Source organism: Bos taurus, chromosome 6 (genome assembly GCF_002263795.3).
Source record: "Bos taurus isolate L1 Dominette 01449 registration number 42190680 breed Hereford chromosome 6, ARS-UCD2.0, whole genome shotgun sequence".
NCBI classification, from domain to species: domain Eukaryota; kingdom Metazoa; phylum Chordata; class Mammalia; order Artiodactyla; family Bovidae; genus Bos; species Bos taurus.
The window spans coordinates 93533746-93545815 of NC_037333.1; the positions used below are offsets into that span (position 1 = coordinate 93533746).

Sequence of the window (12070 nt, forward strand, 5' to 3'; positions counted from 1 at the left end):
ACCTCCCACGCTCGAGGGTGGGCGAGCGGAAGAAGGTTCTCAGGGGAGAATTTCTGGAAAAACGACTTCGAAATGCAGGGAGAAAAGTCCCTTCACAGGGGTGAAGTTGTTGGCGGCATTTTTAAGCCCCCGAGTGACATACCAATCTCTCGCCGCACAGCCGGAGCCAAAACCGGTCCCCTGACTACCTCCCTGCTCGAAGCAGGGACCTCGGGAAATCGGCCTGAATCGTCCCAGCCGGGACCCCCGACCCGGGATTGCGGACCTCGCCCTCGTCCCCAACCCCCACTATCGCCTCCCCCGTCCCCCCCTCCACGTGACAAGAGCCGGAACCGTCACTTCCGGCGGCGCAGGCAACGCGCCTGCGCGGGGCGCCTTGCCTCAGTGAGCGGTTGGCAGGGGCGCCGCGCCGCCAACGGCCGCCAGTGGCGGGCGGCGCGGGTTCGGCCGGGGTGGCGGTGGTGCGGCCCAGCGGGTGTGAGGCCTGAGTGGTCCAGCCCACTCCCCGGAGGGACCGGCCGCCCCGCCCCCTTGACCCTCTCCCTCCCAGGCGCCTTCCTCCGGGGTTCGCGCTTCGGGCGCCTAGCGCGGCGGCGAGGGCTCCCGAGGCACTGGCGGAGGCGGCCGCGTCGCTCCCGCACTCGGGCCCGCCCCCTCGCGCCCCGCCCCGTCCCCGCCCTCCTCGCCGCCCTCTGCAGGAGCCCGGCAGCTGCAGCGGAGCCGCGGAGCGGGCGGCTGGGCCGGGGCAGTGCGCTCGGGGCGCGCGGAATGTGAGGCTCGGAGGGCCGCAGCGCGCACGGACGCTCGGACAGGCGAGGGGCGGTGACCCCTCGCGGACGCCCCGGCCGCGCACGCCGGGCCGGGCACTCGCCCTCTCGCTCGCCCTTAGGCGCGTCCCGCGCCCTCCAGCGCGCCGGCGGGACCATGAAGAAGTTCTCTCGAATGCCCAAGTCGGAGGGCGGCGGCGGCGGCGGTGGAGCGGCGGGTGGCGGGGCCGGCGGGGCCGGGGCCGGTAGCTCGTCCGTGGGGGTCCGGGTGTTCGCGGTCGGCCGCTACCAGGTCACGCTGGAGGAGTCGCTGGCCGAAGGTACGGGCGCCCGGGGAGTCTCGGGCAGGCAGGTGAGGGAGGGCTGGGGTGTGGCGGTAGCTTCTCCCGTTCTCTCCCGCTTCTTTCCGCGCCCTCGCGGCTCACTCTTCTTCCCTCTCCTGCTTCCTCGGCCAGGCCGGCGGGGGCTCGCGCCTAAGTCGGCTTTTCTTGCCGCCGGCAGCTCTGACCCGTGCACAGTTCTTTCTGTACGAGTTTGTCATTTTCACTCCCTCTTGAGGCTGGGAGATAAATAGGAAACGTCTTAGCGAGGGCTGCGGTGTCATGATTGAACCAGTGACTCATTAGAGGTTCATATCGAGCAGGATTGGGTCTCCTGTCTCCCCGCTGTGGCTCAGGCGGCTGTCCTGCACTAGCTTCTCCACCCGCGCCGCAGGGCTCAGGACCCTGCAGCCCCGGGTGTTCCGCCTGGGTTTGCTCCTGCTCAGTCATCAGTTGAAAAACAATTTATTTCTGTGTGTGCGCGCGCTGGAGGTGATGCTTTGCCCCAGATTTCAGTCAGTGGGTTGCCATTGGGGGAACAGGTAAACTTGGAAGTCCGCCTTGTTATTTAGAATCTTCTCTATGAGACCAGTCATATCCTTGCAGGACGTCTCTTGATAGTACTTTAAAAAGCCGTAGGAAAGGTTAACTTTCACTTGAGAAGTTTTGTTTGGGAACCCTCATAATCTTTACCGGGTTATGTCAACAGTTGCAAGGCTGCTTACAAAAAAGTTTACTCTCTTAAAAAAAAGAAAAAGATTCTACACTTTAGTTTTGTGTATCGTGTATAATTGGCTTGTAGGAGATAACTCTTGTTTTGTCGCATGTTTCACTGGCTTTTGAGCTTTTAATCGCAGAATGATATTACCAAAAAAAATACTTAAATACTTCTCAAGAAATAATTTGTTGGTGTGCTCAGTCCCTCACTTGTGTCCGACTCTTTGTGACCCCGTGAACCGTAGCCCACCAGGCTCCTCTGTCCATGGGATTCTCCAGGCAGGAATACTGGAGTGGGTTGCCATTTTCCTCCTTCAGATTTCTTGGTAAATGGCCCTTTTAAGTTCCGAGATTAAGAGGGAAGAAATCAAAGACAGTTTTGGTTCTCTGAGAGCTAGTTGTTGATGTGGTTTGGAGACAGTAGACTGAGATTCCACTTGTGCCTTTTGAAATGCTGTAAACAATAGCAAATGAGTACAAGAGGAAAAATGAAAGGTTATTGTCTATTAAATACTCTAAAGGGAAAGAAGATTTGAATGGTTCAGGGATGGATGCATTGTTCGGCAAGCCATTGCCCCTAGTAATGAGCCTGGCTGAATCTTAGAGAGGTGGGAGGAGGATCCTTAGCTTGTCAAATAATGAGTGTATGGTAATGGGTGTTGACAGACAGATTTACTACGCTGTGAAAGTTGCTATCACATTATTTTACAGGAATTTCAAATGTTTGAGTTGTAGCTGGAGCTGTAGGTTTTCAGAAGACATGGCTGTTAACTCACATGCTGTACTTCTGTCTTTTGAACTGTAGTAACTAATTCAAGTGTGACTTGAGTAATATTACACTCACTTCATTTCACTAAACCCTAGATGAGTCTTTTATTTAATAGAAGGAAATCATCAACATTTCATGAAACTGGACTTTGGATTTGTAGCTTTTGCCACTGCTCCATGCATGTCCTATGATTACTTCTGAGCAAGCTATTTTCAACAAAATAATTTTGGAAAATGCAAGTAAAAAAATTTCAAAAGGGGAGTGCTCAACCACACACAAAAAAATTTAAAAGAAAAATTTTTTCAGTCACTAATGTCACTGTTAATGTTCTGCTGCCTTTTGCCATTATTTGTCATTTCTCTTGGAAAAACCTGCAGTCAAGTGTTAGGAGGAAGCAAGCATTGAACAAACTCTTGAAAGATGGCATTACTCCCCACCCCCCAGCCCAACCCTGCCCCCAACACCCCAGCTCCTGAACCTAGGCTTTTGGCCTTCTGTGGAGGGAAGGCCGGGTCCTTGGTCTTGTTCCCTTGTGTATTTCTTCTCTTTCCAGCACACACACCACTGAAATTATCTATATTCGGCTTTCTCTGATTCTGGCGATACATTGTCATTTCATATGCTTCATATGATCTCTTCTTTCCAGATATGCCACAGTGTAGATATTTAAGCACAAATGTGGTTTACATTCAAGAATGATCATTCCTTTAATTTACAGATATATTTGCCCAGTTGTAAGATTATGGCAAGTGCTTATGAAAAGGTGTTAGCGTTTAGAGCACCTGAATTGAGGAGAGGTTTACCATTGAGTGGGAAAAAGGTAGAAGCAAAGATAGCAAAAAACAAGCTTAGTGGGTTTTACATTTTTGTTTTGTGTCAGTGTTGTTTAAATGGAGCCAGGACTCTGGATGCTGTGTCCTGAGTGTTTTGCCATGCTACTGCTCAGAATGACTTCTGCAGTGTCTTTGAGTCTTCAGTCAACCTGGTGGGAGTGCTACCTGTCTCCCTTCCCATGTACGTATTTGATTCTCATTATTCATAGAACTTACGTTCTTTAAAGTTGTCGTCAACCGTGATTTAGCAAATATGGAATCATTGTGCCTAGGGGAAATACAGTATTAGGGTGCCACAAGTCTCTGTTCACATTTTTGCCAATCAATATAAACCTTGTTTTATGTGTGTTTCTGTTTAAAGACACCTTGTTTAGTATGTATATTGTTCATTCACTCATTAACATTGAATTCATGGCCAACAGTACTGTTCAGTTCAGTCGCTCAATCGTGTCAGACTCTTTGCAACCCCATGAACCGCAGCACGCCAGGCCTCCCTGTCCATCACCAACTCCCTGAGTCCACCCAAATCCATGTCCATTGAGTCGATGATGCCATCCAACCAACTCATCCTCTGTTGTCCCCTTCTCCTCCTGCCCTTAATCTTTCCCAGCATCAGGGTCTTTTTCATTGAGTCAGCTCTTCGCATCAGGTGGCTAAAATATTGGAGTTTCAGCTTCAACATCAGTCCTTCCAATGATACCCAGGACTGATCTCTTTTAGAATGGACTGGTTGGATCTCTTTGCAGTCCAAGGGACTCTCAAGAGTCTTCTCCAACACCACAGTTCAAAAGCATCAATTCTTCGGCACTCAGCTTTCTTTATAGTCCAACTCTCACATCCATACATGACCACTGGAAAAACCATAGCCTTGACTAGACGGACCTTTGTTGATCAAGTAATGTCTCTGCTTTTTCATATGCTGTCTAGGTTGGTCATAACCTTCCTTCCAAGGAGTAAGCATCTTTTAATTTCATGGCTGGAATCACCATCTGCAGTGATTTTGGAGCCCAGAAGAATAAAGTCAACCACTGTTTCCGCATCTATCTGTCATGAAGTGGTGGGACTGGATGCCATGATCTTCGTTTTCTGAATGTTGAGCTTTAAGCCAACTTTTTCACTCTCCTCTTTCACTTTCATCAAGAGGCCGTTAGTTCTTCACTTTCTACCATAAGGGTGGTGTCATCTGCATATCTGAGGTTATTGATATTTCTCCCAGCAATCTTGATTCCAGCTTGTGCTTCCTCCAGCCCAGCGTTTCTCATGATGTACTCTGCATAGAAGTTAAATAAGCAGGGTGACAGTACTGTAGCTCGTGCCTAAATGAAGCTTAGCGAACACACAGATTTTCTCTGTAAGGGTCATCATAGCCTTCTTGCTCTAAGGAATGCTAGGTGGACAACATTTTGGCACTATGCTTGAGAATTGTCAGTAAAAAACACAAAAATGAGAAAAACATGACACTATATAGACCTTGAAAAGGGCCCTTGCTTACAGTATGAGAGCTGAAAGAAGGCAGAGTAATACCTCGTTGATGCCAGCTGGCCTACTCAAAATTTTCGCCACTGCACAGTCTGCAAATGACTATGAAAGTGCCATTGTTTTGATTTTGGGATATTGTATTGATTTCAGGGATACAAATAAATTTTGGCAAGTAAGCAAGTTTATAAATATGAACTCAAATAATGAAGATCAGCTGTGTGTGAATATATACATGTACATATATGTTTTATATAGTATACGTAATTTTAAAAACCAGATTCTTAGGGGTATACTTGTGTGTTGATGTAGTTTCCTTTCTGAAATGTTATACACTTGATAGCATAATCTCTTTCGAGTTAAGAATATATGTGTTGGAAGATGCTGAGAACTTGCACCTTTTTAGTTCTCACTAAAAGTCGAAACAGCTGATATGACAGGCATTTTCATGGTTTTCCTCAAAAAACAGTTTTGTTTAGTTTCAGGAATGCAAGTTCAGTTTTAGGTTAGGCTGTAGAAATGAGCTAGAGCCATATGTAAATTTTAGCTTGAAACAGTATCAAATTGTCAAGCACATATAATTCAATGTCACCTTCCAACTTTTTACTAAAACATAGGACCACTTTTGGATAACATGACTTCAGTCTAGTCAGAAGAATTTAATGTTGATTGATAATGGGAAGAGTGGGTTCTCCAGTAGGTGACCTTTCCCTTTAAATGTCTTTGGTAAAAAGTGGACTTAAATGGGGAGCAGTGTAGAGGGCAGGACACCATCCATAAATTGTTGACGTAATCTAATCTTGAGGTTATGGGGCTGGATAGGAATGATATTTTGAATATAATTGGGTGCATAGGACTTTCTGACATGGGCATGGTGGGGGGTGGGGGTTGTTGGCATGTCAGAAATTGGAGGCCAGGAATTTACTACAGATTTCTGTAAAAGTAGCTCAGTAACTCTTTCAGAGTTAACTGCTTGGAGTAGGGTGAATTTAGCCCAGGTGCCAGTTAATTCTCAATGTTAATTTTACAGAAAGGTGCTAAAGTACGTCTGATTTTGCAATATAAATCAGTAAGAAAAATGATGTATTTAAGCATGATGTTTCATGTAGGAATTTCTGTAGCTACCCAGTAACATGTAAGTTAAAGTTCCTAAGAGAGACAGCAGAAGGGGAGGATTTAATAAAGATATCAACAACTGTTCCTATTCCCTATTTATGAAATGCCTTCTTTTAAAAAAACGACAAGCTCTGTACTAGGAGAACAAAACATATTTCTTTGGCCTTATGGAACTTACAATCTAGTGTAGATGATAAAATCAGTCAGGTTAATGTAGTTAGCAGTTTAGATAATTGTTGTGACAAGAAAGGGTTTTATGAGCAAATAACTGATTCCATTTATATTGGTGGATTAGGAAGCCCCCACCCCCCCCTTTTTTTTTTGACATTTTAGCAGAAATCTGAAGTATGAGGAGAGTTAAGTAAAGGCAGAGGTGTGAAGGTGGGGGTGGTGTGGAGTATGTCATGAAGAGAAATTCCTCTGTAGGGAAGAGTTTCAGAAACTGAAGTACATCAGAGCCATCGACCATAGTGAATGAATCATGTGAAAGAAGAACCAGGATGGTTTCGGAGTGGTGACTTAGGATCCAGGTCTTTGTATGGCATGTTGGGCATTTAGATTTTTATCTGAAAATGCGGTGGGAAGCTAGTGAAGGATTTAAATTTGGGCTGTGACATGATCTGATTTGTGTTTTCGTAAGATCATGGTGTTTGCTGTGTGGTGACTGAGAGGTATACAAGTTAGATGATGAGTTAAGAGGGTGGCAGCGGGGACAGAGCCTAATGTTACTGATGCTTGACTGGGAGGACCTGGTGTGGATTACGTGGAGGTGGGTGTTGTAGGAAGTCTGAAGAATGACTTGCTTATGCACCTCTTGGATGGACGTGCTTTTATTGAGGTGGGAAGAGTAGAGAACAGAATTTGGGAGTTGGGGGTGGAGATTGGAAGAATATCCAGTAATTCTGGACATGTTTAGTTGAGAAATCTGGGAGGAAATACTTGTCAAGTGGGATGCTGAGTATATATGGTCTGGTACTCAGCAAAGGTGTTTGGGCTTAGAGACAGGTACTTATGATTAGTGAGCATTTATTTGACTGTTATTTTAAGCCCTGGGAGAGGATGGGTGAAGGAGAGCGTGTAGAATGAGAAGGGCAAGGCTCTCATGAAGGACTCCTGTGGAACATTGGTTTCAGACATTAGAGTTTATTAGAATCATTATTTGGAGAGCTTGGTAAACCACAGATTGCTGAGCCTGACATCCAGAGTTTGATTTTGTATGGCTGGGCAGAGCCCGTAATTTTCATTTCTACCAACTTGCTCATCAGTGCAGATACTGCTGGTCCAGGAAGCATGCCTTGAGATTTAAGAGTAGGCAGAGACTGAGAAGACTATAAAAAGGAGCTGCCAGGGAGGCAGGGGAATACAGGAGAATCTGATGCCTTGAAACTGAGGAGTGAAGGGAGGGAGGGAACAGTTGTGTTGCTGAGAAGTCATCTTACTTGGTTATATTTTTTTGGTCAGGCATTTGTGATTATAATGGGCTTCCCTGGTGGCTCAGGTAAAGAATCCTCCTGCCAGTGCAGGAGACAAGGGTTCAATCCCTGCGTTGGGAAGATCCCCTGGAGGAGTAAATGGCAACCCACTCCAGTATTCTTGCCTGGGAAATCCCATGGACAGAGGAGGCTGGCAGGCTATGGTCCATGGTGTTGCAAAGAGTTAGACACAACTTAGCAACTAAACAACAAGTTCATGATTATGCATGCTCAGTCATTCACCTACCTTATGAAACGTAGCTGTGATTATTTTCTGGTAATGCTCTTTGCTCCAGCCACAGTGTGCTTCTGGCCTCCTGGTTCCGGGGTTGAATCTCCTGTTTGCCTTTCACTCTGCCTCTCTAACCTTAGCTTCCGAACTGCTGGCTCTGATCACGCCCTTCTTCCTGTGGACATTTGTAGCTGTTTGCTTTTTCTTCTCTTATCACATTTAATCTTTTGAGATAAAATTATGTAAGCACTTGGAAACAGGTGATTAATTATTCTTCCTGTCTCAATGCCCCTAGCAGATAGTGAAATTCTGGAGGCAGAAGGACACTCCGTTAATTGCTTTTTGTGTCACAAAAATTGCCTCACCATAGGCATTCAGATACTTTTCAAAGGAAATGATTTTTGACTTTTTTTGGGAAACCAGAATTCTTCAGTAGAATTTAGGACCTAATTTGCAAATTAAGAAGTACCATTGGAGGACTCTTTAGTTCTTGTCCCCTCAGAGGTCTTCTGCTTAGGCTGGGGACCCTGAATTTTCTACTTTTGGTGAAGACACATTTGCAAAGTGGCATTTCATTTAGCTTCTTTGAAACAGCAAAGAAAGAACAACATGGATACCCTCTTAAGTCACCTTTCTCTGTTCACATTATATTTTTCTTTATTTAGCAAAAGTGGCCGAATTAAAAAAAAAGAAAAGCATTTTTACATGCCATTGTGAAACTGCTTTATATTCTGCAGTTGATTTTGACAGTCTTTTTTTTTTTTTGGATGGAGAGTATGTTGAGGACAGTGTCTTATTTATTTATCTCTGTATCTTTAGTTCTGTGCAGTAATTTTCAGTTGTTGAAATTAAACTGTCAGGAAACATTGTTTCCTTTTCTGTTAACACATAGCTAATACCTAGTATGAAAATCAATAGATAATGTGTGATACTGACAAGATAATTTGTGACAGTACCTAACAGTGCATGCCAAATCTCTCAATAAATATGGATTAATTTCTGGTTCAGATTTAGTTGTAAGCTTTCAGTGAAATCTGATTCTGGCATTGTAGTAACTTGCTTTTAGATTAGGTTGTACATTTATCCTGAAGTAAGTGCCACATGTTTGTAAAAATTCCAAATCATTTTGATCAGATAATTATTATATGGCATTCAGCCACATATAATTTTTAGGTTCCTGTTAGCTGTATAGAATTTTGACCTTGATAGCAGCATGTGCTTTCACAATAATGTGCAAGTAATTTGCAGCAAAGGGTATTACATAGAATCCTGTTAACACATGCTTCTGTTTTGGGTTATGTTATCATTGTAGGGACAGCTCCTAGGATGTAATTTTGATCGCTGATGTATTTTCTTTAGATGTGGCAGTTTATTCAAGGACAAGATACTAATGCTAAATTTCCAGTACTTCAAAAATACGTAGTGGAAATTGTACATTTGCCTCCAATGTGTGTGAGCTCAGTCGCTGTCATGTTTTTTGAGACCCCATGAACTGTAGCCCGCAAGGCTCCTCTGTCCATGGGATTCCTAGGCAAGAATAGTGGAGTGGGTTACCGTTTGCTTCTTCGGGGAGCTTCCCAACTCAGGGACCAAACCCATGTCTCCTGCATTGGCAGGTGGATTTTTTACCATTGAACCACCTGGGAAGCCCATTTATCTCCAGTAAAGGTGCTAAATTACACTGATACGTCAAATTTCTGTGATTTTAGCTGTAGTCAACTTTGTGGGGTTAGTACTGACATTTTCATGCTGAGCAAATTGGAAAGGTTGTCTTCGGTTATTTTAAAAATAATGGGAATAAATTAATATTTGTTAGTATCTTTCCATTATGGAGTTTGCAAGAGAGAAAAATAGAAAATTTGTATTAGAAGTATTAAGTAACATACTAGGAGGTAGAATTGATGTCTGTCCTTACGTTGATTCCTGATCTTCTTTGGTGTTCTTTACTGATCTTGTGTATTATCTGGGGTTCTCTTTCACCCTTCTCTCCTTGTTTTTTTTCCTTTTGTTGTCAAAACTCAAAGTAGAACATACATATTTATTAGAACACATTTGATAGCTATCAAGTGATTAAAGCCTTGATCTGGAATTCTGAAATTAAGAGTCTGAATGGCAGTTTCAGAGCTTCACAAGGTTTCATCTGCAAGGGCTTGAGGCTGCTTATTCCTTGATTTTTATCCTGCATCCATCTGGTGAGCCATTTATGTACCCACAAGCCACTATTTTTAGGGGACTCGGTTGGGACGTTGAGTGGTTAATGACTGAGCTGTTTTAAATAGTTGGGTGCTTAGTTAATTTGGAGATTCTCAGTCTGTATGTATCATGTTTACAGTTGAGATCAGTCAGCACATTTCTGCTAAGTTTCAAGACTTAGGAAAGTGGTTGTCAGACCTTTTATAGAGGGACTTTGTTTATCGAATTTTGGGTTTGTCCTAGAATTCCAGTAACCTTGAGGGCATAGTTTGGGATGTAACTTTTGGAGAGGCACTTTGCAATGGATATTGTTTTAAAATGTGAAATATTTGTTGTTACTAGTTTTCCTGTTTTAAATTTAATTAGATTTTGAAATGGTGCCTTCTTGGAGGCAACTATTAAAAAAGGGGAAACTTCGAACTTAGACCATCTGCTAATCCCAGTTAATGCCACTAACTCACATTGTGACATTTTGACCTCAGTTCCCTCAAGGAAAAAAATGAAGTGGGTTAAGATAAATCTGTAACATCTTTTTCTGTTTGACTTTTGCTGATTCTACCTGTGTAACTGAATCTTACTGCTCCTGCCCATAGGAGTGGAGCATGGGAAAGGAGGGCTAATGGTGAGCAGTTTTAGGATTGAGACTGTAATGAAAGGATTGTGCGTGGTTATTATACATTTGTGTTCTTTGGCAAACTTCAGTATAGGGTAGCAATTTATTTCTTATTACATAGTATAAAGCTATTTCTTAAGCATTGGGAAAGACTCTTTTATAAGAAGTTACCTTGTGTGTTAGCCTCAAGGTAGAGGACTGATACTCAGGTGAAATAACGTGGCATTTCAGAGCCCAGTTCAATTTCAAGGGCCGAGGCACCTTAGTTGCTGCTTTTGTCATTTTAATTTATTATCTCCAAGTGATTCGTTTATATATGTTTTTTGAAGAGTATCTGGAAGTAAACTCGTTTTACAAATGTTTGCTTACAAAGAATATATGAGGAAGAGTTATAGTAATATTTTCTCTGAGCAAGCTTATGGCTAGAAAGTTTAACTGTGGTATGTGTGAAGAACTTGCTACTTTTTGTTTCCATTGCTGTCAGCTCTAGTTTGGGTCCCTGCTGCTGCTACTGCTGCTAAGTCGCTTCAGTTGTGTCTGACTCTGTGCAACCACATAGACGGCCCTGGAATTCTCCAGGCAAGAACACTGGAGTGGGTTGCCATTTCCTTCTCCAGTGCATGAAAGTGAAAAGTGACAGTTAAGTCTCTCAGTCGCGACCCCATGGAGTGCAGCCTACCAGGCTCCTCTGTCCATGGGATTTTCCAGGCAAGAGTACTGGAGTGGTGTGCCATTTCCTTCTCCAGTGCATGAAGGTGAAAAGTGAAAGTGAAGTCGCTCAGTCGTACCCGACTCCTAGCTACCCCATGGACTGCAGCCCACCAGGCTCCTCTGTCCATGGGATTTTCCAGGCAAGAGTACTGGAGTGGGGTGCCATTGCCTTCTCCATTTGGGTCCCCAATACTTCTTAAAAAAATACATTCTCATGTGGGCTATTCCTCCCCTTTTAGGCTCTTTACTCATCAAAGCAACTCTTGTATTCCTTCTAATTTGTTCTTCTGGAAGTGGACTTCTGATTTTGTCACCCTCTTATTTGCTTAAGTAAATGAAATTCGGACTCAGTACTCTGGGATTCAAGGTCCTCTGTGACGGGACTCGAAAGCCCTTTCCACCTGCATCTCTCACTGTACCCCTGGGTGTGTGTCACTACTGCGCATGTGCTTCTGTCTCCTGCACTTCTGTCATGCTTTCATTCCCGGTTTTCAGTTTATGTTGTTACATTTGCCGGAATGCAGATGCCTGCCTCTCCAGGTCTGTTGAAACGGGATCTTGCAGCACTCATTTAATGTACAGTCAGTTAATTGCAATCTTTATTTTTCCATGAAACCCTATGTGCAACCAAATGAGTGCAGTTATGTCTTCCTTTGATGCCTTGTGTAGCAGCTGTTTCTCATGTTGCACTTACTTTACATGGCTTTGTTCTATTCCAAGAAAATGGCTGATAAAAAGTTTCCTCTACTGCACGATTAAAAGCTCCTTTAAAATTTGGCTTAAAAAAAAAATAAATAAAATTTGGCTTATATTCATCATTTATCTCTTGCAGTGCTATACTTGTGATACAT

General features: G+C 43.8%; 1 protein-coding gene across 3 annotated transcripts in view; it reads left to right on the forward strand.

Annotated features, from left to right (window-relative positions):
* The first annotated feature begins 719 nt into the window (after positions 1 to 719).
* The window catches only part of BMP2K (BMP2 inducible kinase), a 118284-nt gene continuing 106933 nt past the window's right edge, over positions 720 to 12070 (forward strand). The window contains exons 1-2 of one of the 3 annotated variants that reach the window (XM_024993098.2): positions 1009 to 1087; positions 3454 to 3587. In XM_024993098.2, the coding sequence (XP_024848866.1) occupies positions 3464 to 3587 (124 nt within the window). In that variant the 5' untranslated portion in view covers positions 1009 to 1087; positions 3454 to 3463. Of the gene's footprint in view, positions 1088 to 3453; positions 3588 to 12070 lie in introns of all 3 variants that reach the window. The other 2 variants (NM_001304265.2, XM_024993099.2) reach the window with 2 other exon arrangements.